The sequence below is a fragment of the Larus michahellis genome, chromosome 3, assembly GCF_964199755.1.
Source record: "Larus michahellis chromosome 3, bLarMic1.1, whole genome shotgun sequence".
Taxonomy (NCBI): domain Eukaryota; kingdom Metazoa; phylum Chordata; class Aves; order Charadriiformes; family Laridae; genus Larus; species Larus michahellis.
Genome location: NC_133898.1, coordinates 105,990,814 through 106,018,684, shown reverse-complemented (window position 1 = coordinate 106,018,684; position 27,871 = coordinate 105,990,814). Strand labels below are relative to the sequence as shown.

The window sequence follows — 27,871 nt, the reverse complement described above, 5'->3', positions numbered from 1 at the left end:
CTAATATGTACGTTTACATTTTAAAGTTAGCTACATATATTTACAAAAATACTAAAAAGCAAGTATTTGTCAAGTAGGAAAAGCTAAGGAGTCAAAGGGCAAGTCTGAATGCACTTACAAGTTCTGATTCCACGTATTTGGCCAGTAAGCTTTAGAATTTCATGGTTTGATTTTGAAATTTTCTGTTTAAGTATATTTTAATTTGAATATCTTAAGATTTTTAGTCTATTCAGTTCTTAATACAAGTTGTCCTGATTTTGTATAATTTGTTACATTTGAAAATACAAATGGTATTTATCACATTTTTTTTAAATTCCACGTTGTTTTTTTTTTTTTAAACCTGCATGAGTTTTATGCACTTTCCTCTTTTTGCATTTAGCTGTGTTTTGGTAGGTAGTGGGCCATGGTGTTTTACAGTGCTCTTCCATGCCCTTTCCTTCTGCTTACATAATACGTCCAGATCCTTTATGTAAGGATGATTGTTAATTGAGAAGTTTTTTCTCCTGGTACTCTACCATCAGACACTGTTCTTGCTAAGAGAAGATTCTATTCATAGTTAAACATTCGACTCCAATTATTTCAAACTATTTACCTCAGGCTTACAGGGTATCCTTTTTTTCTGTTTTAGTTGTGTTAGATAAAGTAGGCTCAGATGTCAGGGATTTTGACATTACAATTATGAGGAAGCATATCTTCTCAGGGGAAAAATATTCTTTAATCTTTGTTCTGTCAATTTGAATTTATACTATGAAGAGATTTGGGATAAAAAAACAGGGAAATTAATTTCTTCTTTTGTTCGTTTCAGTTCTGTCACACATTACTTGTCATGTTCCTTGTTATAACTAGCTCCTCACCTCAGTGTGGGACTAGGAAATCATAAAGTTTATGCTAGTTTGACTTTTTAAATGTAAAAATTAGCTACCCATGATTTGGTCGAATCTGTATTTGAGCACATAACTAGATGTGAAGAAAGAGAATTATTTTGGATGACTTTGAATTGTAGTAGTTGCAATAATTTTCCCCCTGGAACTTATGGATGGACTTGAAGAGTTATCCTGTCCCATTTTCTAACGCCAGTTGGGAATCTGAGGACACACGTTTCTTTTTGCGTAAGCAAACATAGTGCACAGTCCCGAGTGAGCTGCAGGTGAACTGGCTCGTTCACATGCTGTGGTGGTGTGCAGATATTGGAGTGATTTTAACAGTGGCTATTTTTTGAGGCTGATTCAAGTTTATTGTGTTCAGGTGTGGAGCCAGATGAGTTGCAGCTAGCTCAGATACCTCTCTGCATGTTCCCTTTTGCTGTGTAATGATTCCCTTGCCTCATCTTGAAAGTTCATAGTGCTTGAATTCTAAATACTTACTGAAAATGATGTGTGGAGGAGCTTTCAAAAATTTTTTTTTAAAACCTGTCTTCAGTGACATAGACAGTATGATCGAGTGCACCCTCACCAAGTTTGCAGATGACATCAAGCTGAGTGGTGCACTTGACATGCCTGAGGGATGGGATGCCATCCAGAGGGACCTGGAGAGGCTGGAGAAGTGGGCCCATGTGAAACTCCTGAGGTTCAACAAGGCCAAGTGCAGGGTTCTGCACCTGGGTTGGGCCAACCCCCACTATCAATACAGGCTTGGGGGGTGAAGGGATTGAAAGTAGCCCTGCTGAGAAGGACTTGGAGGTGCTGGTAGATGAAAAGCTGGACATGAGCTGGCAATGTGTGCTCGCAGACCAGAAAGCCAACCCTATCCTGGGCTGCATCAAAAGAAGCGTGGCCAGCAGGTCGAGGGAGGTGATTCTGCCCCTCTACTCTGCTCTGGTGAGACGCAACCTGGACTACTGTATCCAGCTCTGGAGCCCTCAGCACAGGAAAGACATGGACCTGTTGGTGCAGGTCCAGAGGAGGTCCAAAAAGGATCCGAGGGCTGGAGCACCTCTCCTACAAAGACAGGCTGAGAGAGTTGGGGTTGTTCAGTCTGAAGGCCCCAGGGAGACCTTACTGCAGCCTTCCAAGGGCCAAGTATTTAAAGGGGGCCTACGGGAGAGATGGGGACAAACGTTTTAGCAGGGCTTGTTGTTACAGGACAAGGGATAATGGCTTTAAACTGAAAGAGAGAAGATTTAGTCTTGATAGAAGAAACATTATACAATGAGGGTGGTGAAACACTGGAAGAGGTTGCCCAGAGAGGTGGTAGATGTGCCATCCCTGGAAGCATTCAAGGTCAGGTTGGACGGGGCTCTAAGCAACCTGATCTAGTTGAAGATGTCCCTGCTCATTGCAGGGGGGATTGGATTAGATGACCTTTAAAGGTCCCTTCCAACCCATATGATTCTGTGATTCCGTTATAAAGAGCTCTAGCTAGAGGAACACTGCAAACTGCCATGAAGTTTCCTGCTTCTGACTGGTATGAGGTGCACAAAGAATAACATTTCCAGAATGTGCTTAATGTACCAAGGCACTGTAGCTGCTATTTTGAGGGGATGGATGGGATGGGACACAGGCATGTATTTTCCACTACAGAAGAGTAATAAAGTAAACAATAGCCACATTAAATGTGGGTCGCTTTTTCCTTTCTTTTAAGGAAATTACAAAAATCTGCGGGAAGAAATCTTAAGAGGTGCCAAAGGATTATAAGGGAGACCGTTGCTCTCCTAATGAAACAGGTGGAATACTTCCTTCCACTCTTGTACTGGAAGGCATGTTCAGGTTTTGCGTAATACCAAGATAGATGCCAGATGTTCAGAAAAACTTTTCCTCTTGAAATCTCACCTTATAAATAATCTCCTTTCACATTTGCTATATATATTTGAAATCTCTGCAGTACTTATTAAAAAAAATGTAATTGCTGGTGATTTATGGTAAAAGTTAATTAGATGCTCTAACCCAAGCGGTCACTGATTGTAATTGTGGGCCGCTTCATGGTCTGTGCCATAGAACTGCACTGTAATCAAAAGCAAGTAATTTTCAGAAAGATCAAGTAAATGGTTTAGGTACTGAAAAGTCAGATTTATTTAGAATTTAGATGCCAAAGTCTTAAAATTCTGTCATGATTAATCCTGCTTTATTTCTGTCACCAAGACTGAAACAGTTACGTTATACAGATGCTTTTTTTTTTTTTTAAGGTTCCTCAGATAGCTAAGAAGTCCAGGCAGGAATGAAGTAATTGTGTGTGCTTAAAGCGAAGTTCCCAACACATGTATAGCCCTGATCAGAATCTAGAAGCAAAGCTCTTGAATCTACAAAGTACTTTCAAATGATATTTAGCATGTGCTGGCAGGACTGGGGGCCTCAAAAAAAAGCTATAGCTCTTTTGTTCCTGTTTAAACAAACCAACAAACAAACAAATGTTTGTTATGAGGTACAATAAATTATTGTACCTCTCTTTAACTGAATGAAGTAGAGCAAAAACTCACCTTACAGGATGCATCAGTTCAGTTCTCTCTTATATACACATATCCCCACCACTTCTTTGAAAAAGATGATTTAGCAGTTTGCTTTCAGAAGAGAGAATCATGCTTTATAGATGTACCTCTGACAGCAGTGAGCAATGTATTAGGGTGGGATGGGATTTAAGATCTGCATCTGCTTTCAGTGGGATGGGTTCTGGCAATTCCAAAGCTGTTAGGCTCAGTATCTCCGGTTTTGTGAATCCCCTTCTGCAGCACTGAGCTCCCCCAGAAGCCAAGAGCTCCACTTTCTGATTGATGTGCCATGGGTAACCACTGGAGTGGTTTTGTTGAATCTGGTCTGGGACTGTTGTTTAAGTAAATGTAAATTTTAACTGAAATTGTCCCGACATACTTGGTATTGTGGAAACTTATTTTCTGTGAAATTAGTCTTTTGCTCAGATAAGATGTTCCAGTTTTTATGTCTGTTTCCCAGAACTTCTTTGCTCTACCACATGCCCCTTCTCTAAACAATAATCACCACCTGAATCACCCTCTGAATGAGAAGCTGTGAAACTATACACATCGCTATCTAGGTAATGTTAGACTGGTGTGAATGAAGTGGTTTGTAATGTTCTAGTCTAAATCACCATCTGAGACTTTGGAGAGGACTGTTTGCAAGTCTTTTTTATGCTCAAATACAAAAAGTAGTTAAATATGCACAGAATAAAAGACTAAAGCTGTATTTTTACTGACAGATATTATAAATTTATTATCAATATTAATATATGTTTTCATTAGCTCACAAGGTAACTGCATTTCCTTTAAGATTTTATTGATTCTGATTGTTTCAGAGGAGTTTTCCCTTAATTGAGGGGTAAATTATCCTGAATTCAGCTGAGAAACTGTAAAGCCTTTACATCAGCATCAAAACTAGACTTCTATACATGTAGCTAGTGCCATTGAATGAAGCATAACCACTCAAGCTTGTAACAGTTTGTCAATTTAGACCATAGGACTAAAAAATAGTATGAAAGAAAAAATGTACAGACTTCATAAATCAGGTGTGTGTGCTTAAAGCGAAGTTCCCAACACATGTATAGCCCTGATCAGAATCTAGAAGCAAAGCTCCTGAATCTACAAAGTACTTTCAAATGATATTTAGCATGTGCTGACAGGACAACCTTCAGTCCTGTTCAGGAAATAAAATGGTAGTAACTGTGGTTTTTTGAGTTTGCTGCTTTCTGGTTCAATCAAATTAATGAATTTTTTAAAATGAATTACATATAGGAATCTTCTCAGTATTCTAGAGAGTTCAGTCTCTTGGTAATGGTTTTCTTCACCAAACTCCAGTAAAATACATTTGAGTGAACTCTCTGCTTCAATAAAATGGATTGCATTGTGATTTTATGGTTTGATGCTGACCCTCAGCAGCAGACTTTAGACTTTTGCAATTATGTATTGAGCAGAGTGTCCTTAACTAAAGAGGTTATGAGGTGTAGCAATAATATGCCCATTACCGAAAACCTGTATATGACCTAAAGGTATTTTTTAAAAAAATGATACTTAAAGGTTTCTTGTTTTTTTTTTTTTTAAATCTAGAGGTGAAGCAACTAAAAACTAAAACGTTAAAGTCCTGTCTCCTTCTGTCCTATTCCTATTCCTTCTGCTGTAGGCAAGAGAAACCCATATCTGTTAAATGCGAATAGAAGTCCTTCTCTGTCTTCTGTGAAGAAAACTAAAGATTTGAAATTCTTACAGTAGGACATCTGAAAACCTGAGAAATTTGTCGGCACCAAGTACAAGTTCCCCATTTGCATCCTGGCTTGAGCCTGCTTCTTGTCAAGCAGGATAAACTTATTCTGTGATCCGAGGTACTTTCACTAGAAGCTCAAAGGACTGGTTGTGTCATCAGGCAGGTTTTTAGACTGAGACAGAATTTAAACTGCTTCCCTTAAGATGCCTGCAGCAATGCTGCAGAAGTCAGCTTGCACAGGGTTACGTGTTGACTTTCAGATGCCGTATCTGGTAGTTGCTTTTGGTGGTTTGTTGATGCAAGCTCCACCCTTTCACCACAAAATTACCCAGGCTTTTTAACAAACAGATGAGAAATACATCCTAGGATACTGTTTATTTTAATAAGCACTCATGTTGTAATAGTGCCCAATTAACAAAGATGCTCTTGTCCCAGAGAGCATGCGGTCCCAGTTATAAAAGTCAAGAAAAAATAGTGAAATGGAAAGAAGTGCATGTTGTGAGGATAGCACAGCTGAGTATATGAAATCTGTATGGTTGTTTTTAAGTGAAGTGTTGATGTCTTCAGTGTTCCGTTTGTCCTCTCCTCCTCTAGGAGAGGGAAGGAATGTTCTCCTGCTATTACCTACTGCTTTTATCCTTCTTTCCAGTTGCTATTGGCTGTGCTTAAAGCTGATGTTTTTCCTGATCAGAGTGCTCCACCTTCTCCGCAAAGTGCCCTGGTGCACACCACTTTTGTTGAAGTAATAGCAAAGAAGGGAGCACCATTCTGCCATTCACACCTAGTTTCTTTGAGCAGAGAAGGAAGGAGGGTTGAGAAGTCTGAGGAACCAAGGATGAGTGTGCTGGTAGACATGTGATAGGACATCAGATGAGATGGCCTGAGTTTTTATTACCAATAACCATCTGTGCTGCCTTATTGCCACTGAAGCAGAAGTACCGGATCTGCTTGCAGGTCAGCTCCTGAACTGCTCCCATTGTCAGCCATATCCAGTTATCATATTAAGGTAATCTGTTTGCTAGGAGTTTGAAGTGGTCTCCAGTTGACCTGCAAGCAGGTCTTCTGATAGTGTGATTACTTTTACCTCTTGAGTTATTTTTGTCGTGGTCCTGTTTACTGAGCTGAGGCAGCTAGAATGTGATTAAAATGATCTATTTAATTTTCTTTGATATATACAGATTTCATAAGAAAGAAATAAAGCTCTCGCTCTAAATTGGGAGTGTCCACCTTGTTGCAGTGAAAACCTACGCAAATTATGAGTTATTCGGGTGTGACTGCTGTGCAGGACTGTTTTACATTGCTACGTGACCTACCACATTAGCACAGTCATGGTTCAGTATGTTGCACTGGAAGAAGCAGAGGCTGCTAGGGAAGCTGAAACTGGTGTCACCAGATCACCCAGGAGCTCCCATTTGCATGCATAGATCAGCCTATCACTGAATTAATAAATTCTCTCATCAGGAGGACTTGTGACCTTCTGCCAGTGAGCCAGAGCTTCCTCTGGCCACAACACTCTGAGGTGCATCTTGTGCCTGCTGAGCGTGTGAGCAGCTTTGGTGTGTGGCATCCAGGGAAGCTGGGTACCAGCCTTCCCACAGCAGGGACTCTCATAGCATCCGGTTTCCTTTATTTGAGACTTCACTGAATTGAGTTTGACAGCTATGTAAACGGATGCGGAAGACCCATATTAACAGTAACTGTATTACCCGTTATTGTGAACTGGGCTGTGAAGCAACCAAAACATGGCTAAAAGCACACATTTTAATGTTCTGTACCCAAGTAATGTTTGCAATGTTAGACTGTAAACTGCATTTTAAATATCTTCCCTCAAATCTCTGCTTACTTTGGCTCAGTGTTGCTCTTCCTTTTAACTTGTTTTCTTTGCTTGACTTCTTTGTGCCTTTTTTTTTTTTTTTTAAACAAAGCAGCACCTATTCAAATAATTAGGTTATTCTCTTGCTTCATTGTGGCAGACAGGACATTTATCTTCTCAGTCTTTCAAACTGATACATGGGTAGAACATATGTGTGCTGTGACATTTGAAGAGCTGTGCATAAAATACCTGAAACACTAGGTATGTTAGCTTCTGAAACTGAAAGTTGCCTTCCAGGCATGTCCTAGAATCATAGAATAGTTTGAGTTGGAAGGGACCTTAAAGAGCATCTTTTTCCAACCCTCCTGCACCGCTTCCCTGGTGGTGGCTAGTGAGTCCCCTGCAGAGGGGATGACTGTCCCTCTGGTGCTCTGCAGACCCCAGGAACAGCACTGTGCTTCTGAGGAGGACTAGGAGTCTCTTAGCTACTCAGATCTCTTCAGGTTGTTTCAAAAGGGGCATGCACACAACCTAGCACTGTGGACATTTTTTTTCTGCATTGATGACCCTGGTAAATCATTCAAGTGCTTGCCTTCAGTGTGGTCCCTAGATCTCTTCTGCACCAGCAGACTGAGAAGGAGGCAGAGACTGCACATTCTCTGCAGCAGGGAATTCTGCAAAGTTAGCTACAAGAAACAGCAGGGAGTCAGAGGTTTTCTGGAGACTATGAAGAGTACTGTGTCATTTCCTTCTGCAGCTATAATATACATTAGGTGCTCTAGTTCACCTAAAAGCATCAGATTGACAGAAATTAAAGGCTTGCCCTGGGGGGTACTCTTCAGGTGAATTCTTCAGACATCATCTCAAAGGGAAAACGGCAATTTTTCTGCAGGATTCAAAGTCCTTAACTGTTAGCCCTCTGTTGCGTAAGGTCTGTGAAAATTTCCAGAGACACAACAATAAAGCAAAAATCCTTTGTTCTCAGAAGAAAAGCTGTGTGGCTGCCCACAGAGTAGGTGTCTCCTGTGAACTTTGAAGAAGCCTCTAGAGAATGCAGGTTGGAAGTTGCCATTCTTACCTGGCTGTAATAACAGTTGTATCGTAAGTTCGTAGCTCTCATTTCCTAAGTGTGAATGTCTCATACGTGAATAGCTGTTTGCTGGCCTTTCGTGAACTGTATAAGCCTTTTCTCGAGATTACTGAAATGGGCAGTGCTGAAGTGAACGATGCTGCAGTTAAAGCTGTTGCATCCTCTTAGGCTGAGCCATCTGAGCAAACAAAATAGTGTTTCCAGATTTTCTCTCTCTTTCCTTTGCTTTGAAATAAAATATCCCATTTTTTTATGTTTATTGAGAGCTAATTATAAATAGAAAAAGATAGATTTTTTTTTTTTAATTATTTTTATTAGTTCTGTACAACAGTATGGCTATGTATTTTATCATCAGTAAAAAATTTTGGTCCATTACATGTAAACACTTGCAACTGTTATGGTAAGAGTTAATGTTGTACATAGAAATTGCTTACAGTAACAATGAGCGGGTGTTCCTCTGGGATTAAAAAGTGAACTAGATCCAATCTTATTTGAAATAAAAAATAATACAGATTAACTGTTATATTTGGCAGTCACAGTCATACATGTTTTTTAAGGGAATGATCCTTTATATTTGCTTTTACTCATGCAATAGTCACAAGTGAATGCTTTGAATTGTGGGTCTGATTACACTGAGATTTTGGCTTTGTACATTAAAGTGGAAATTTTTACAAGTTGAAGTTATAAATTATATATTTCAAATCCTGTTTCTTGTGTGGGGCAGCTCTTAGAGCGTCGAGAGCAGATTTTATTTTCCTCTTGTTCTTATTTTCTTACATTTTAAAAAAGCACAGATAGCATTCAGGACCTTCTGGTTTAGTGATTTGTTCTATTGGGCCTTTTCCCTTCCGTGAAAACAGTCTTTGCCGGAAACTGCATAGTGGAGTCTTAACTGGAAATTAAAGAAAACAGTGGACCTAGTGCATAACACTGCTGGAAAAATGTACACTTGAAAAACGAAGCTTTAAGTCCAGAAGTGAGAGTAGGAAGATAATTTTTTATTTCAGTGGAATTTTTGCACCTGAACTGTAAGATCAGACCCTCTGACTGCCACCATGCACTAAGTGGTATGTGGTACCTAGAGTGTCAGGTTACAAATTTTCCTGGAGCTTTAATAGAAGATTACTCCTACAGCTTTTCAAAATCTTGTTTGAATTTCTTGGATGTGGTTCAGAATATACTTGTCAACAGACTTGTTACAACTAATGTTCAGTTAAAATGTATTGTGCCTGCGTTTTTTTGGAAAAAAAATTAATTCAAGTAATGTTCTCTTTAGTGTATGCTGGATGATCTCTTGTTCACGTATTTACTGAATATCTCAGTTTGCCAATATTTGGTTTCCTGCCTTGAAAGTAAAATATAATCAACAGTGCAGTTGCATTTTTCGAAGCAGAAGGAGCAGCATGAGTGTAAAACATACAGCTTTATATGGGGTTTTTGCTTAGCATTACAATGCAAGGTGTTACCCATCTGGTATCACAGGTTAACTGAGAGGTGGGCAGATTTTCCAGAGGTGCTCTTAGACACCTTCTGTAAGGATCAATATGTAACTAGACATACTAAATGATATTAATCAAGATCCGAATATTCATAGAATCATAGAATGTGTTGGGTTGGAAGGGACCTTTAAAGGTCATCTAGTCCAGCCCCCCTGCAGTAAGCAGGAGCATCTTCAACTAGATCAGGTTGCTCAGAGCCTCATCAAGCCTGGCCTTGAATGTCTCCATGGATGGGGCCTCCACCACCTCTCTGGGCAACCTGTTCCAGTGTCTCACCACCCTCATTGTAAAGAGCTTCTCCCTAATGTCTAATCTAAACCTACCCTGCTCTAGTTTAAAACCATTGCCCCTCGTCCTATCTCTACATGCCCTTGCAAACAGCCCCTCCCCAGCTTTCTTGTAGGCCCCCTTCAGGTACTGGAAGGCTGCTATAAGGTGTCCCTGGAGCTTTCTCTTCTCCAGGCTGAACAACCCCAACTCTCCCAGCCTGTCTTCATAGGAGAGGTGCTCCAGCCCTCGGATCGTCTTTATGGCCCTCCTCTGGACCCGCGCCAACAGGTCCATGTCCTTCTTGTGCTGAGGGCCCCAGAGGTGGACACAGTACTCCAGGTGGGGTCTCACGAGAGCAGAGTAGAGGGGCAGAATCCCCTCTCTGGATCTGCTGGCCTCGCTTCTTTTGATGCAGCCCAGGATGCGATTGGCCTTCTGGGCTGCGAGTGCACATTGTTGGTTCATGTCCAGCTTTTCATCCACCAGTATCCCCAAGTCCTTTTCCGCAGGGCTGCTCTCTATCACGTCATCCCCCAGCCTGTGTTGATAATGAGGATTGTTTCAACCCGACTGTAGGGCCTTGCACTTGGCCTTGTTGAAGTTCATAAGGTTTGCTCGTGTCTAGCTCATCCAGGTCCCTCTGGATGACATCCCATCCCTCTGGCCTGTAAGCCGCACCACACAGCTTCGTGTCATCAGCAAACTTGCTGAGGGTGCACTTGATCCCACTGTCTATATCACTGATGAAGATGTTGAACAGCACCAGTCCCCCAGGATGGCTCCCTGAGGGACACCACTTGTGACCCTTCTCCATCTGGACATAGAGCCATTGACCCCCACCGTTTGGATGCAACCATCCACCCTGTTCCTTGTCCACTGAACAGTTAGATCTTAGTTAGATCTTCCTGATAAAATTCCCAGATGGTCCAGACTAGGGAAGTGGTGATAGTAAGTGAGTAAACCTTCCAAATAGGGCTTTGGGTTTTGGTGAATGGAGTCACTTGGAGTAAGAGTGTATGTTTAATACAGCTAACTTCTAGAAACAAGGAGTACAGCCATTAGTATCGGCAGAGGAAGGGGGGAATGCTACCTACAGTGTACTGGTTGGAAAAAGTAAGCTTCATTAGATAATGAAAGTATTTATTAAAGATAATTAAACAGCTGCGTGGATTCTTCAATTCAGAATTGAAATGGTTTCATTCGTTTCTCATTTTATATTTGAAATAAAAGTAACTGAATTAATCCATTTTAAAAGCTGACTTGGATTACTGTTTCAGCATCTGGCTTTGTAGTCATGATCTCAGAAGGTTATTTCACTACTAGGCAATTACCTTTCAGGGGGGAAACCACAAGGTTAAAGGATGTCTTTAACGTAACAGAGGAAGAAAAACCTAACAAACCCTGCTAGCTGGAAACTGAAGACCAATTTAAAGACACCTCTCAACCTCATGCCTTTTTGCAAGTTCTTGATGGTTGAAATCATGGCAAATGCTTGAGATTTTGTTCTTGCTCTAATCCAGGAAAATTTACCATTTTAGATTGAATGATAACAAGCATCCGCCTGAAGCATGTCTTACTCATTGGATGTATACCGTTAAATGGTGGTTTTGTACATGTCTATGGTTCTTCTTTACCTTTAATTATATTAATGTAGGGGTCTTGTGGGTGTAGGTCAGCTTCCATGGATCCAGTTCTAGGGCAGAGGCATAGGAACAGAATAGGTTTCTTTAAGCCATCATTAATTAATATTCACTGCTTTGTTGATAAGTCAATTGTATGCATGATGAGTACTGATGTGGTGATGGGGTGTTTTTCTTTTAATGGTGCTAACTTGCTGGCAGTTTTTCTACTAAATAGCTAATTACTGCAGTGGATCTCATCGCTGCCTAATGCAATGAAAATAAATACTAATGTAATACTACATTTCTTTTTTTAGGTAGTAATCTACGGGGATTTGCCAAAAAATAAAGAAAATGTAATATATTTATCAAATCATCAGTGTACAGGTTTGTATCTTTTGTTATTTGTCTTAGCACTTTCATAGATTTAAAATATCTGCTTATCTGTTTACTGTGTGTCTTTCCAGGTTTGCCCTAATGAGCAGGAACTTCAAGTTCAGAAACCTTTAATGATATTTATATGTAGAACATGTGCTTTTTGTTTTGCCAGTGGCAATTAAAAACTAGTTTAACTAAACATGTTGGGCTTTTGTCTTTGCAGTTGATTGGATTATTGCAGACATGCTGGCAATTAGGCAGAATGCTCTCGGGCACGTCCGGTATGTCTTGAAAGATGGGTTAAAATGGCTTCCACTGTACGGGTGGTATTTTTCACAGGTAAGCCCATTCCCTTTTCCCTTGCTGTTGGTGGATCAAATATGTAAGATGTACTTTCCTTCCATTTATCGTATGTGCTAGGAAGATGTAGTTCTGAGATGGCATTTGTTTATTTGAACATGAAAATAGCTAGTTTTACTCACTGTAGTTAGGTGTGTGTCTTAGCTGAGAGACAGTTATTAAAGAATCAGTTTACTTTTCTAAAGGAACACTTTTTATGAACGGTGTTTATTACTAGAATTAAAACTGTAGAGTGTGTTAGAAGCATTTCAGAATATTCTAGAACTTCGTTCTTTTTACAATCCAAAAACCCACTTAGCAGTAGGTATAGACAGACTTTTTTTTTTTCTATGTATAGGGGTTTTTTTATCATGCTACAAATTGGAAGTAAATTGATATTGCTGTGGTGTACTTACTTATTTTTCAATTGTTTGATTTTAGCACAGTATAAAAGAGGAAAATTGGGCTTTGCTATAGTGTGGAGGAAAAGCAGATCCCAGCCTCCGTGAAAGTGTTGGTGGTTTTGCTTTGGGCTTCAGTTAAGCAAAACCACTGTAAACCTGAGTCTAACAGTATTCCTGTTACTACATTTTACTTTTCCCTCTTCCTACATTATGCTGCTTTTCTTCCTTTTAGTTTGAGAGCTCAACCTGATGTGACTCAAAATTGTACAATTACTGAAGAAAGAGTGGTCCATGTTCACTGCACAGCCACATACTGAGTGGATGGGATCTTTGATCAAACAGCGTAGATGGCGTTCACCTCCCTAAAATCCTCTCTGAATCTGTCATGTCTGTTCCTTGGTTTTTCTGAAAGCAGCACTGTTTCTATATACACATGAAATAAAATGTTGAGGTGGATGTTTTTGGAAGTATTCGTACATTTTGCTAGGTGTTAAAAAATGGCTTCACAGTATTTATCTCAGGATTTAGATGGGTGCTCAGTTGTTAGAATAGAAATGAATTACGTTTTGGGTAACTGTTCCAAAGCGCCTGTTTGATAAGATTTTTCTCCTTTGGCTTCTATCTTTGATCTTTACCTGTTCCCTGAACATTAATCTGCTTTCTGCCCGTGCCTCCTTCCCCCCCTCACCCCTCCCTACCCCAGGTAAAGGAAAGGAAAAACACTTAGAAAAATACTTCTAGTAGAATCAGATAATTAGATTGAATTGACTGTCAGCCCTGTCCAAGAGCATGGGAGATACTGAGAGAAATATTACACTGGGTATGATTTGGACTATATATTAGTTTGTAAAAGAATATACGAAGAGTAGGCAACTACAGATGTGTGTGCAAATAAGGCTTTACTCTCCCTCATCCTTGGCGGCATGTTCCTCACAGCTTGTACTCTTGCATCTGTAAGTCAAGTCAGATCAGTTGACTGCTAGAACCAGCAAAGGGGGGAAAGTTTTGAGTATTATGGCCATGGGTGGGAAGAGGGGAGGAGGCAGGATAGACCTTGTGTGGCAGTTGACTGTGAAACTTTGCCTCCAAGAAGCTAATGTCAGTTGGATTGGGTTTAGAGAGCGTTGGGCGAGGGGAGGTACAGATCCATGAGCTGCCTAATTAGCATGCTGAAGAATAGGAAGCACCTTAAACAGTGGCCTTTCTCATCAATCAGATGTAGCCTTGTAGGTACCTAATTTGAACAGAGTTTTGGAGTCTTGGATCATGTCACATAAGATGCCCATCTGTAGGCTGTGAACTGTCACACCATTTTATCTTAGAGCACAGGTAGCATCTGTTCGGTGCATAAAAGGTGAGAGTGTCCCCCAAGATATTGGGAGATCCAGGTTTGATGGTTTCAGCTTGATGGTTGAAAATATTTGTTGTTTTCTGGATGAGTGCCTTACACAGCAAGTAGGCTATAAATCCAGGCTGGAGCATGGGTGGTTTCCATGGGCCATCCTTGCTTCTAAAATCTCTATGTTTAAAGAAGAATATGCTGCAGAGAAGATAAGAAAACTGTTTGCAATTTCTTTTCATTGGGGGGTTTGCTGTCCTAGTCCCCTAAATAAGTATGGTCTGTCACACCCTTTCATACTTCACTGAGGGTATCAACTGGGTGAAAACAGACTTCTCTGTTGTCTAATTCTTGTCCCCACTAATGACTCTGGTTCTCTACATTTTTCTTGCACTAAAGTGACCATTCTGTTGCATGGAAATATTTTGCTCTTTGTTCTTGCCTGTAGTCATTACATTGGTGGTGATTTAAGTCTGCTTTAATTAAAATACAGACAGGATGTATATTCCATCTGCTATCATTAGGTGTCCAGAAATTTTTTTTTTCCAGATTTTGGAAAATTACTATTGCTATCTGGGATATCCAGCACTCAGTTTCCTGACTGCTATATTGACTGTTAAAAGAAGGTTCCTGTGGAAATTAATCTGAATGTAGCCTACATTTTTAATCAAAACATCGATATTAAATAAAATCTGTTCAGCTTCGGATTCCTCAAAACATAAAAGTACTACAAGATTTAGTGGGGTATGATTTGATATATACATATATATATATGTATAAAATATATATATATTTTTAATTCAGTAACACAAATGAAAAGCAGCTTACTAACAGTGGTGATGCGTCTGTGTTTAAATGACCAAGACGGGATGCAGCAGGACTGCAGTGCAAGCTAATAGGTATTTTTATTGTTTTTATCACACCAAACAGTGCAAAAACATAAAACACTTCCTGCCCTTCCTGTTGATGTTCTGTCAGTGATGTCACTTACACTCCACTAAAAGTTTCCAGAGCCACGTAATTACGCCATGCGCACGGAATTCATATTCCCTACCTCAGGTAAACATCCTGTTTGGAAATAAACGTGGTCTGGATGTCCAGGAGAGCGAAATTCAGGCACAAAGGAAGTATATTTGTAAACATAATCCATTGTTGACTGAGAGAGGGGCTTTTAAAGTACAGCGGAAAAAAATTATAACCTTAAAAACAGTACTTCCAGAAATCTGTTTTGAAATGCGTTCATATATTTGATCTCTTACTGAAAAGGAAATGCAATACAAATTGGGGAATTTGAGCTATATACAATTGCATAACTAGCATTCTTCTGTGGAGGCAGCTATCTAATAGCAAGAAAAGAAAAGAACCACTTAAATTAACCTATTATGTTCCAGGTTTGATTTATTAGGTAGAGCTCTTTCTTTTCATAAAACTGGCTTTATTATTTTTGGGTGGATCTGAAATTTTTGTTTGGCCCTATCTTTCACCACCAAAATGCAGCTAGCTCCTATTCATCTTATACCACCTGGTGGGGCTGGGATGTAATTTTGATAAATATTTTTGATATCCCAGAGTTTGCTTGACTTTTTAACATAGGAAGTATGTCTTTGTCTTTTCTGTTATTCAGCATCAGCTTGTGCACCCTTTTGGTTGTTACTGAATTTTAGACAAATATTTAGCTAGTATGGCATCTTGCCTCTCTTTTGATTCGTAACCCCATGCCATAGGGGAGCTGACATATTTATGTAGATGGGCTGTATGCAGCGCATGGTGGTCTTGCAATATGTAGTTTGTCTGTTCTTACGTTAAGTGACCATATACTCGTATTTACTTGAGAAGTGCAAATCTATTTCTGAGCATTAAAAAGTCTGAGGTGGGGACACCAAGCCTGTCTTTGGTGTTGTGTTGTCCCTAAGCAAACTGTACATCAGTAATTTGATTTGTCCAAGTTCACAAATTAAACAGGGAAAAGGTGGTTCAGTATTTTCCCAGTTTACTGCAGCTGGTTAGTAATTTGATAAATAAGTGAAGACTTTGATTCCAGCCGTCCCTCATTTATCAAAGCTTGATCTAGCTGAGCTCACACAGAACGATGAGTTACCAATTACACAGAAGTCTTGTATAGTAGATGTGTTGTTTCTCATACCAAACTGAGTTTGACACCCTTCCTGAAAGCAGTTGTTGTGGTGAGTGTCACTGTACAGAATAAGACTTCTGCTTCCCTTTAATGGTGGCAGATCTTAAAAACGGTCTTACATGTGGTGTGCGTAGATAATGTGTGGCTCTCTGCTGCACAGCTGACAGAACGTTTTTCTGTTCATGCCATTATCTATCCAGGAGTGGTAAACTGCTTGTGGGATGGTGCTGATACGATGTTCCAGCCTGCTAAGGGCCGAGCTCGGTGGACTCGGTGGATTCTGTTCTTGGTTTTGGTCCCCTGCCGGCCACAGCAGCACAGCTGAATGCTGCAGCTGGCTCCTTCTCCTGGCAAGGGAACCACAGACAGTAATGTTAAGACAGAATATTTAATATGGAGTTAATGCACCATTGACTTTCTGTTCCTTTTCGCTGCAGCTTTTGGAGAACAAGTTAAAAGTCACGTCAAGTACCACTAGCTAAGCAGCTGCACGGCCACCTCTCCACATCATGAAAAGCAAAGGCCAAAAGCACTTTGCATAACCACCTCTACTGCCTGCCTCCTCCTAACCCCTCAAACCTTACTCCTGTCCATACCATGCAAATAAAATAATAGCTCCCCACACACACACCACCACCCCTGTTCCTACAATGTACTGTCTCTTTTCCTGAGATAAGACATTTGAATCGGGTTCAGCTCTTAGTAGTTTTAATCTTGCTGTCACCTTTTAGTTAAGAGTGTGTAAAATTGTAAATAGACAGAAATTATCTGACAAATCCTAATGCCAACAGTTGGGGTGGGCAGAAAAGAGTATTACCAAGTTAGGGAATCAGTTAGAAAACCCATGAAAACTATGTACCTCAAAAATTTAATTCTGTTATTTGGAAGCTATTGTTTTAAAATTTTTTTTCATAATTCATTGGCTCAGTAGTCCATTTTGGTGCATGTTTGTTTGCATCCACTTGTAGCTATGCTGTAGATAAAACAAAGTGATGGAAGAGGGAAATGATGAAGCAAATTTTATTTCTTTATAACCCTCTTTCTATGTGTGTACTTTGACATAGTAGTTTTACTGAAGTTTTTGTGATAAAGTGTGTGGAACAGGTTTATAAAATGAAAATTTTCCAGGAAATGGTCTAACTTTTTATAATGATTTTCAGTAGAAATACTTTTATAAATTCCTTTGCCTTCTAAAGATTTTGTCTTACTTATTCAATTATTATTTCGGTATATAACTTCTTTATTAAAAGTTTAATTTGCTAATAAATTACACGGAAGTTTTCAAGACTTAGCCTAGTTACTTTTGTGCTATTCATAAATTGTGTATATATAAGTGAAATACTTGTAATTCCGGTATTTGCATTAGTTACTATTTAAGAGCAGGCAGATAAAATTGAAAACATTGACCTATAAGTACTTGTATGTGAGTAACTTCAGTTGTGTGATTTTTCCCTTGATACATAAGTTAAGCTGCTTGTTAATGTTGTCAGGAATAGATAGATCCCGGGGCTGGGTCCAATGCCATCTTGCAGTTAAATATTTAACACCTTTAACAAGACACTTCAGGTGTCTTAGGAATTTTTTTTTTATTTATTTATTTTAGATCTGATCTTTATTTAAACAGATTTTGTGAACTTAAGTACATGCAAATGTAAAATTAATTTCAGGTGCTTTCATCCTAAGAGAAAACATCTTCTGGGCAATTTGCAACGTGAGTCATAAAAGTGACTTGTCACTGTCGTCTTGTTTGTTCTTCTGTCAACTATTCTACATTAAACTACTTAAATATTTAATACTTTTTTTTTCCTTCTGTTAGCATGGAGGAGTCTATGTAAAAAGAAGTGCCAAATTCAATGAAAAAGAAATGAGAGAGAAGTTGCGGGCCCAGATGAAAGCTGAGACTCCGGTAAGATGATACTTTCCTTACCCCCCCCACTCCCCCACCCTGCTTTTCCTTTCTTTGAATTTTTTAATGGCAAAGGCTTATTGGAGAAATGAGCCATGCCTGATATCTACAAACTACAAGATGGTAATCATGGAATTTTATTTTCTTTCTGTAGTTTTACAGTTACTTTCTGTAATTAGAGTAATACCTCTGATTAAACTTAGAAAAATTTGACTAGTCCTTTATGAATGATACGAATTTTGTGATTCTGTCTGTAGAGGGCAGGGAGTGTCTGGACTAAATCGTAGAACATGATCTGTAGCACCTTCCTTGAGAAATCACTGTCAGTGTTCCCCGTGTTTCAAAAGACAACATTTTGACTACTGCAGTAAGACTACAGTCAGAGACTGGTATTTTTGTAGAATACCCGTTGTTTGATCTTCTGAAAGTCAAGAATGATTCTTACCAAATCTTAATTAGTCATCCTAATGATCAATCATTTTTAATGGCAGTGACATCTTAGAACTGAGTAACTTTGTCTGCTACGCCTGAAGGAGAAAAAAAACAAAACAAAAAAACCCCCAAACTCTTGATAATTTTCTATTTGAAGAATGATTGTTAGTGCCAAGTGACTTTTCTCATGACTCCCTGTATGGTTTGTGGCTCAGTGGTTAGAATCACTGTGCTACACTTCCATTACTTGCTGTGCATTAAAATGTTTCCTGCCTTTTTGGCTAGACTTAAGGAAGCCAACTCAGCAAGCCTTGATATAGAACAGTTACGCTTTCTTTTTGTTTAAAATGATGTGATTAGGACTTGCCGCTCCAAATACTAAGTGGCAAACCTTTTTATGATCTGAGGCTTGGGTAAAAGGAATGCATAGGTTGTTTTGACCTTCATAATAGTTGTCTTATTTTTTATTTTTGGGGGTTAGTGTGTTTATGTTTGTGCTCGTGTCTGTGTTGAAAAAGTAAACTGGCCTTAAGCTTACTGAGAGACTTAAATGAGTAAAGCGTCACTATTTAAGACTGCTCAGACTCATTTTGTCTTGAACTAAGATTTAGCATGAACAGGGTTTTTTTTTGTTTTTAGTTAAGATAAGAAAGTGGATCTATTTCCAGTTTTTAGGGTATAAGTTACGAAGGCCAGAAATGCATTACGACAACTAAACTTTTCCTGTCCAGTGTCTAATCTAATGATGTCCACATGGAGAAGATGGACATATTCAATAGTGGTAACTTGTACCCACGTTACCAGGGAGGGTCCTAGAATGTTGCTGAATTTCATCAAGTTATTTTCTGTATGTCAGTGGCAGAGGTTCTACTTTCTGTAAAACTTGCAGTGTAATGGAATAAGCAAAGACAAATTGCAGGATGCATGAAACGTTTTTGTAGTCATCCCCCTAAGCAATTGCTCCCCCTGCAGAGTGCTGGTTAACTTTGCTTTAGTTAGTCTGGATAAAATATCCTAGCAGAGTGTTTTCCTGTATAGGCCCATGGATTTCTTGCTAGCCAAAGAGGCAGCTTCTGGTTGATTCTGGCTTTCTGGCTTCCCTCTGCACCCCCTAAAAACTCAGAAATGCAGGGTTTTGTTGTAACAATAAGGTTTTGATTGTGGTAAGAGTCTTGATTTGAACTCTGCATTAAATTAGTGTGCTTTATAAAAATGTGGATTTTTTTTTTTTTTTAAATACAATCTTAAGAAGGTATACCTAGAAACTCATCTAAGTCTGCATCTCTTTGGAAACCTGCAGATGATGATCAGTGTTGCTCCAGTGCTATAAATTGACTGAACAGGCTAGTGCGTGGTTTTAGCCCAACCGGCACGTAAGGGGAGGTTTAAGCATAAAGCTTTTCTTTAAAGCTACATCCGCTGTGGGTTCTGCTTTCCATGGTGGATGTCTGTGCGTGATAAATAAATGACAGAAATCCAGAAGGCTTTTTTTCTGGAATCACCTTTCTTCTCCCTCCGCAGCTGTGTGTGGATTGAAAACCTATATCTAACCTACCTAAGCTAACGCCAAATGAATTTGGGACCACTTGGGTACGTTTGTTTTTTGGTGTTAATATGGCTATATGGAAGTTCGGTGGTGTTGGAAATGGGCGCAGACCCTGGACATGGTTACCCAGCAGTTGCCATTTTGGTCATATTATCTAGGTTAGCAGTATAGAAGAGAAATCAGCGTAAACTGCTGCAGAAACGCATTCTGTTTTAAATCTCTTTCAGTCCATGAGACTGAACCACGTAGGGAATGACAGTTAAGTTTTACAAAACTGAAGCTGTCAAAAGCTTATTTACTGAGACAAATGTTTGCGTCTGCTGCGGTAAAAGACACAGACCACTGAGTTGTCATTTGAGGGAAGACTAAAGTTTCTATCATCCACTTTATCTGAGAATTTAAATGTGGATGCTGTAAATGCCTTTTAACCTACAATTACTACTGGGAGAAGAACGTGATAACCTGTGTCTTTACTGCATTATTTATGAAGAAACTTTGCAGTTCTGCAACTTACTGTTGCACAAGCAACCATACTGCTTTTAAAATGAAGACCTTTTAATCAGTAAAGCAAGTACGCCCTGAACTCATCAGGTTCATGTGAAAATAATCAATTTACTGGTCTGGAATTTTTATTAAAATTTATGCACTGGATGCTACAGCTCAGGGTGAGCTTTTCCTCAGTTTAGTGAGCAGCTGTTGTTGCTTGGTCATTCTGCATGGACATGGTGGAGTTCTTTCTTTCATGTAGTTTTAGAGACAAGCTTGCCTTTCAGCTGCTCAGGAAAGAATGATATGCCAATAGAGAGGAGATGGACGGGAATCCGTGTTAAGGGTCACTTTGTTATTTACAGTTTCTCTCCACATACAGTTTAAACAAAAGAATCAAAGTGATTAATTGTTCATTCTGTCTGGAGACATCCCTGTTCCTATTAAGAAACTGAAGACGTGTAGGAAGGCAGGTCTTCTGTTCTCACCAGCGTAGCAAGGCCTGTAGTTATTTTACTGCCTCATGTCATGTGGTTGGTTGTTGGTTTTTTTTCTTTTTAATGAAAAGTAAATCGGAGGTGGAACGCAGACAGGAAAAATAAGCCTGCCTCTTGGCCCCTACGTTCGCAGTAGAACTGGATTAGTGATCTGGTATGCTTGATTTTGTGTAGGCACAGTGGACTGCATGATGCTTCTTGCTCGCCTTGTCTTACAGCTTCTTACGACTTAACAACTTCTGCCCACCTGCCAGCCTTCAACAGACCCTTGTTCTGTCCTGCTGTTTGCAGTTGGTCCACCCTCTTCCCAGGTGCAGCACAGAAATCTTAGACACGTGCAAAACTCTGATGCTAGACTGAAATGCACCTGTATTTTTTGAGCGGAGATCTTGAACTAATGAATTTTCTTATTTCTCCCTGGAAATTATTTTGCTTCTCAAACTATACGCTCACATGGTTCGTTGTTGGGGCTTTTGTTGGCAAAACTCAGTTGAAACGATGTGATTTTGTTTAAAATTACATAAAACCTGGCTGATTGTTAACAAATGGCAATCTTATGTCTTGTGAGAGCAGAGACTGTCACATAGTTTGAAGGACACTTTTGTGTTAATGTTATTTTAATGTAAGCCATAACAAGATAAACACATTTCTCAATGTAACAACGTATCCACACAACACTCAATCTGCTTGTTTTATAAAGAAAGTTAACTCTTCCAAACAGCAAACTATTCAGTTTGATAACCGAAAATGTAATATTTCTTTTTATCATGCATCGAGAGTAGGAAATCTGCATTCTGAGATGTGCCAATATTATTATTACAGCCAATATTTATCTGGTTACTATGTGTTTTGGTTTTGTCATTCATTCAGTCACAGAATAAATCTTTGTCATGTGAAGCAGTGCCAATCAAACAGTAAAACCCTGGAGGGGACAGGTACATTAATACAACTGCTATAAGGCTTAATGTAATTATTTTGTCATATAGTTACTAATTTGCAAATCCCTGACAACTTCTTTGTAAATCCTGGAGGTCCTTGCCTGCTTTCCTCATATCACCTTTTGTATTTTGTTCAATTATACCAGATACGCTTTTTCATACCATATCTTTTTCAGTTATTGATCTGAGTGTTCACGTTTCTCATCCAATTCACCAGAAGGATATCTTCAAGGTAGTGGTTTAAATGGATTCAGATATGAATCTGTCTAGTTGTTAGGATGCAATAAGAATAATAACATTAAAACTAAGCAAATGCATTGTTTAATATAATTTTGAACTTTGTAAATAAAAATATTTAATTGTCACCCCTTGTCACCCACTCGGGAACAGCACAGTAAATGCAAGATATCTTTAGTCAGAAGTTACCACTTTTTGACGCCCTATGTTCTTCTATGGTGGCAGCTACTCCCTCCAGGACAGTCTCCAAAGCCCTGTCTTCAGCCAGGTTTTCTTTTTATCGCCTCTTCTTGCTGTATGGGTATGGTGTCTGGACTGACATTGTTCTGTACTCCAGGGGCTCGTGTGTTGCTTTGTGCCCCTTTCCCCTGCTCCACCCATACCAGCTCCTTTTGTGCCATTCCAATTGATCTCAAGGTCTTCCTTGGCTGCCCTTCTTCCCCATCTGTGAGCATCATCCCTCTCAGTGCCATTGATATTTCTTTTTGCCTGGGAGACCTTGACAACACTGGGGAAATGAGTTGCTCTTCAGGTGAAAACAGTTATCATCATCCATTCATTTCATTCGTGGATTGTGATAAGTCCACTGATGTTACACTGGAGGCTCTGCGGGTAACCCCTGCCTCTTTTCTGGTTTTCTGGGTCCAACAAGAATCAGTAGAGTTCTACTAAATGAATCCCGATCCACAACTTGAAGCTTTCAAATTGATGAGAGATGGCAACTGTATTGACACCCACCCATTACAAAGAAACAGGGATGGAAGTGCCACGTAACTGAACACAGGGACCTACTCTGCTTGCGTTAAAATCGGTGTATCAATGAATCAGGGGCTGTGGTAATGCAAAATTTTCTATGTCAATTTAAACGTAAGCACTGTATTTTACAGTCGCTGCGATAAAGTGCGTAACTTTTATGTAGCTAATTGCCCTAAATGAAAAATTACGTATAAAAAAAATTGCCTTAGCTGCAGCTAGTGTTCCTAGGCAGTTTAAAATGCTCCTACAGCTCAACAGTTGTTAATCCAAGTTCAGGGGAGCTTATTTAGTTATTAAAATCTTAGAGATTTGTACTTCTTATAATCTTTGGAAATAGCGCTTAAGGATTTAGCTTCTGCTGCCCATGGTGGGAGAAGAGAAAAGCCAGTCATACAAGTAGGTTTGGTAGGCTGAATTGCATGGGCAGAATATCTTTGTCTTGTGCGGGACTGTAGGTCAGTATAAGTAGGACATCTGTTTACATTCATGAATTTCACTCAGGTAAAGTAGACCTAATGAACTATGTATTAGGTTTATATACGCTGAATTTAAAGCAAAGGTCACTTCTCTGTCTTGTTGGTATGCTTTCAGTTCAGAGATATTCACGTTCTGGTCAACAAACCTGTTTAGCTGCTTGTGTTTCAGAGGTTTACGAGAATAATTAAAATATGATTTCAACCTCTGCTTTGTATTACACACTAGGACTGGAGTAAGTAGGTACTCTTCTCTGTTGTGCAATCAGCTTTTAGTGGCTGATTATCTGCTTTGAAGAACAGTTGTGTTGTTGCATGCTTTTAAATGCTGATCTCTGTACCAAGGGTGATTTTCCTATCCTGTGCGCTTCACTTTCTTTGCTCTGTCAGTTATTACCTGTTACAGCCCCTATATTACCCTTTGGAGCTGAGCATTCATTCCTTAATGAGGAGAAGTAACCTCATCTTTGAGTACCATTTTAAGGATGCAAATTAAGTGGTTTGAATAAAAGCACATTTATGAAAAAAATGCATCTGGATTTGAATATTATGCCCTTTCCATTTAACTCTAAAAACTTTTACTTAGCCACTTAAATATCTCAACAGTGTACTTCATAGATGAAATGTATGTGTGATGGGAAGGTGCGGACTGCAGCTGGGTCTAAGGGTTCCTGTACTCGTCCTTGTGCTTATGCTACTGTCATGTTAGAAAAAAGTAAGCACCTTGCCTCTTAAACCCATTTTCTTTTGTTCTTTCCCCACCAAATCTGTACACATCTTGGGTTTCTGCCTGTCCTTGCACATTCTTGGACTTAACCTGCCTCTGCAGTCTGCCAGTTCTCCTCCTCCCCAAACATGCCATGGCAAGCCTTTCCTCTAGCTCTCTTTACTCCACTCTACTAACACTGGTTTTGCCATTCTTAATTTTATTTTTTTTTCCATTTTCCCCTGCCAGATTCTAGGCTGTGTACTCAGTTCTCTTGATCTCCTGCTGGCTTCGCTGGTTGGCACAGTTCTTAGATTTCTTCCCTCCTCTGCATTTTAGCGCATCTTTCAACCTTCCTCGCTGTGGGGTGATTCTGCAGAGTTCGCTTGCTGGGTCCTGTCACTCTGCATTCAGCCTTTTCTCTAGCTGCTAAGTGCACATACCAGCACAGTGATGTTCTGTGGGCCAGAAGCACAGCTATATTCCTGTATCTCTCTTAGCTTTTATTTTACTTAGCATCTTTTCATGATGTGTGCTCCCACTTGTCAGTGTCTTCCGGTACTCCCTGATAGACCTCCTTTCACTGTTGTGTAAATCCACTGTCTCTCTTCTTTCAAATATTTCTTGAGACTCATTTCTGCAAAGATAACAAACTGGTTAGTCTAGGCACAATAGGCATGATTTTACTGTCAATGTGTCATTTTACATTCAAGTCCAGGCTAGTTGCCATTTGTGGCAGTAGCCTTTCCTTCTGCAGATGAGCCCCCAGTATGAAATTTTCACTTCTTAAGTAATGTTTTACATCAGCTTTGTATGTAGGAGATTCTATGGAGGGCACACACACAAAAAAGGGAGAGAGGTGGAAATGTCTGTCCTGTTTCAAAAGCAAATGGAAAATTAACCAAATTTGACTACCCCTGTTTGGGTACATAATTTTACATTCAGATCTGCAGCTACTTAGGCACCCTTTACCTGTGTAACGATTTGAGAACTTGTAGATGGTTGTTGCTGAGTAGGCAAGCAAATGGGTTTATTTGGGAAATGTAACTTTGCAGACATGCATGCTTGAAGGAATGTGATTTTAAAGTTCAAATTATGCTAAACTATCAGTTTTAAGTTCATAATATATTTAATATCTAATACAATGAGATGCATAAAGGCACATAAGATAGTTAATCTACCATATTTTCAATTAATAGTATTTCTGATTACAAATGGAATTAAATGTAGATTTCAGTATAAGGAAAGATTATATGCAAGATCAGTATTAAAGCAAAAAATTTATAATTTAGGTCATCTGTGACATGTCAAGGGGCAGAAGCTATGAGTTGAATATTACTTGGGGGCCTTTAATTATTTGACTGTCTTCTCAAAATCTCTTATCCCGCTTAACAAAACAGATACTGTTGTTGATATCAGCCGCTCCTGACTTGCTCACTTCTGTTGACGCTTGCTATCTCCCTTCCTAAATCACCTGGGCAACTTTCTATGGTGTACATTCAAAGAAAATTGTTTTGAACCCCAAACAGTAAGTTTCTTAGAGCTAAGAAATTTTAGCTCAAGTATTCTGATTTTCTTTGGATCCTTACAGTAATCAGTGGCGGGGACTAAATGCAATATGGACCTGTGAAGTGATGATAATGTCTGTGAAAGGACTCAGCTTAACATTCATTATAAGAACTTGTCTGTTTTGTTTCTTTTTAATCCCACAGATGTATTTAGTGATTTTTCCAGAGGGGACTCGTTACAATCCAGAAATACCAAAAGTCATTGCAGATAGTCAATCATTTGCTGAAAAGGAAGGTAAGCAGAAAGAGTTTTGAATCATTCTTTTGTTACGGTGTTAACATAAGTTATATAAAATTATTGTATAACATGAAGATGATCTCACCTTAACTGGACCATTAAGCCTGCCTGATTGATACTTAAGGGGTAGAATAGCATAAGCCAGTGTTTTTCTTACCACGGAGTAAGATGAGAGTAGCTTATATACAGACATTTCATGTACTTCGCATTGTGCAAGAGTATTGATTCTTAAGAAGGTTCTCTTTAGTTTCTATCTGTATCTGTGTATTTATGGACAATTCTTCTCTTGCTCCTTCAGGGACATAAGAATTACCTACATTGGATCAGGGCACTGTTCCATTTAAGTTGACATAACTCCAATTACAGTTGTTACTCAATACAAAGAATATTTTGCATAGACTGTTGTGCCTTAAAAGAAAAAGTCTTTCATCACATCATTTTTAATTACTGTTGGTACTACCGTGGCTTTTTGGTTTTGTTCCTCTCTCACTTTCCAGTCTCACCTTTCCTTGGCTGAACTTCAGTATGTAGTCACTTTGATTGTTGGCATTGTCTCTATCACCACAGATGGAATTACTCCGTCATTGGAAAGGCTTGCAAAAAATCTAAGGGTCCCAAGCTTTTTCATTTTTCTCACATCATGTGCACAATACACGTAGACTTTGAAGTCCAACAGTTCAGTGAATGTGTTTCCTGGTTTTGTTTTTTCCTGTTGACCAAAAGTGAAATAATTCGCTCTGAAGGTAAACAAAGAATAACAAATAGGCCTGGTAAATTCATTTCTGTGACACACTGAAATGAATTCACAAGTCTGTGAATCAGACTGTTGATATCATCAAGCTATTAAGTATTGTTAGCTCCTGTCCAAAAGGATATATGCTTTTCTTCTGCTCCTTGGGAAGAATGGAATTTGTTTGCGTGTATGAGCAGGAGAGCTTAAGTCATAATGTATTTATTCATCGCTTTAGTTTCCTGTCAGAAATGAAAGTCAAATGTTTCATTTAGGTTGGCAGTTCTTTGAGAGTTCAGAGGGGGCGGTTCGATGGTTTTGGTTTTTTCTCTCCTCCTTTCTCAGGGAAAAGAAAGGGCTCTTGTTGTCATTATTATTATTTTAATAAACCTCTTAATTATATCTCTACAGTCTGCAAAACAGTAAAACACTGCTCTTGTGCTTTCAGAGCACCTTTTTGTTTCTTCTAGTGCTTTTCTCATCAATATTGATCTGCTTTTATTTTGTAAGAGTTACTCCTTTTAAAAATCCTCAAGACAAATAGTTATTATCAGGAAGCATCTCCTATTCTAGTGCAGGATCCTCTTGATCTGCTTTTCCCCATTGCTAAATTCTTTTATTGGTGGTCTCTCCTCAATGTTTATATGAAGAGAATGGGAAGTAGTCTGTAGACATTGCTCCCCTGCAAGTTCATGCAAGGATTAATACTCAATTGAATTAGAGCATCCCTTGTACAAGCATGCTGAGAAGCAGGGATGGCTGACACAGAAAGCTGCGTACCAAACTGTTGTGGTGGCTAAGAGCCACAAGGCACATACCGGTACATCAGGGAGCTGCAAGGACAGGGAACTCTGCATGGCCGCTGGTGGGAGATGACGATGACTCCCCGGGGTCCCACCATGCCGCTGTGCAGCAGTGCTGGCCCCGGCATGCGGCTTCCACCCAGCAGCCCCGGTGCCACCACGATGCTGGCTGCTGGCCGCGTGCTGGGGCTGCAGCACTGGGGGCCCTGACTAGTCGGTGGCGTGTAGATTGAGAGCTGGCCACGCTGTTTGTAGGCGTGTGAGGGCTGCTATGTGACACTGCTGAGCTGAACTAAAAACACACAATTGCATGCTTGTCTAAAAGATCCTCGGAGCTTCTTATTTCCTATGGTTTTAGGAAAGTTAGTAATGCCCAGTAGTGCCGGCAGTCAGAGGAATGAGGACATCCCGTAACTTCTAGTTTAAAATTTGTATTTCGTTCCTTGTGGGGATATAGAGAAGTCTGATAAGTTGGTCTTGTTGTCTTACTATATTTGTTACAGAGCACAGTGCTTCAGTGTTGGCTTTA

General features: G+C 39.5%; 1 protein-coding gene across 2 annotated transcripts in view; it reads left to right on the top strand.

Moving 5' to 3' along the window:
- AGPAT5 (1-acylglycerol-3-phosphate O-acyltransferase 5) overlaps positions 1-27,871 on the top strand; it is a 60,599-nt gene that overhangs the window by 6,760 nt on the left and 25,968 nt on the right. For both annotated transcript variants that reach the window (XM_074581644.1, XM_074581645.1), the window contains exons 2-5: positions 11,750-11,819; positions 12,034-12,149; positions 17,843-17,932; positions 25,716-25,806. In XM_074581644.1, coding sequence (XP_074437745.1) covers positions 11,750-11,819; positions 12,034-12,149; positions 17,843-17,932; positions 25,716-25,806 — 367 coding nt within the window. The remainder of the gene's footprint in view (positions 1-11,749; positions 11,820-12,033; positions 12,150-17,842; positions 17,933-25,715; positions 25,807-27,871) is intronic.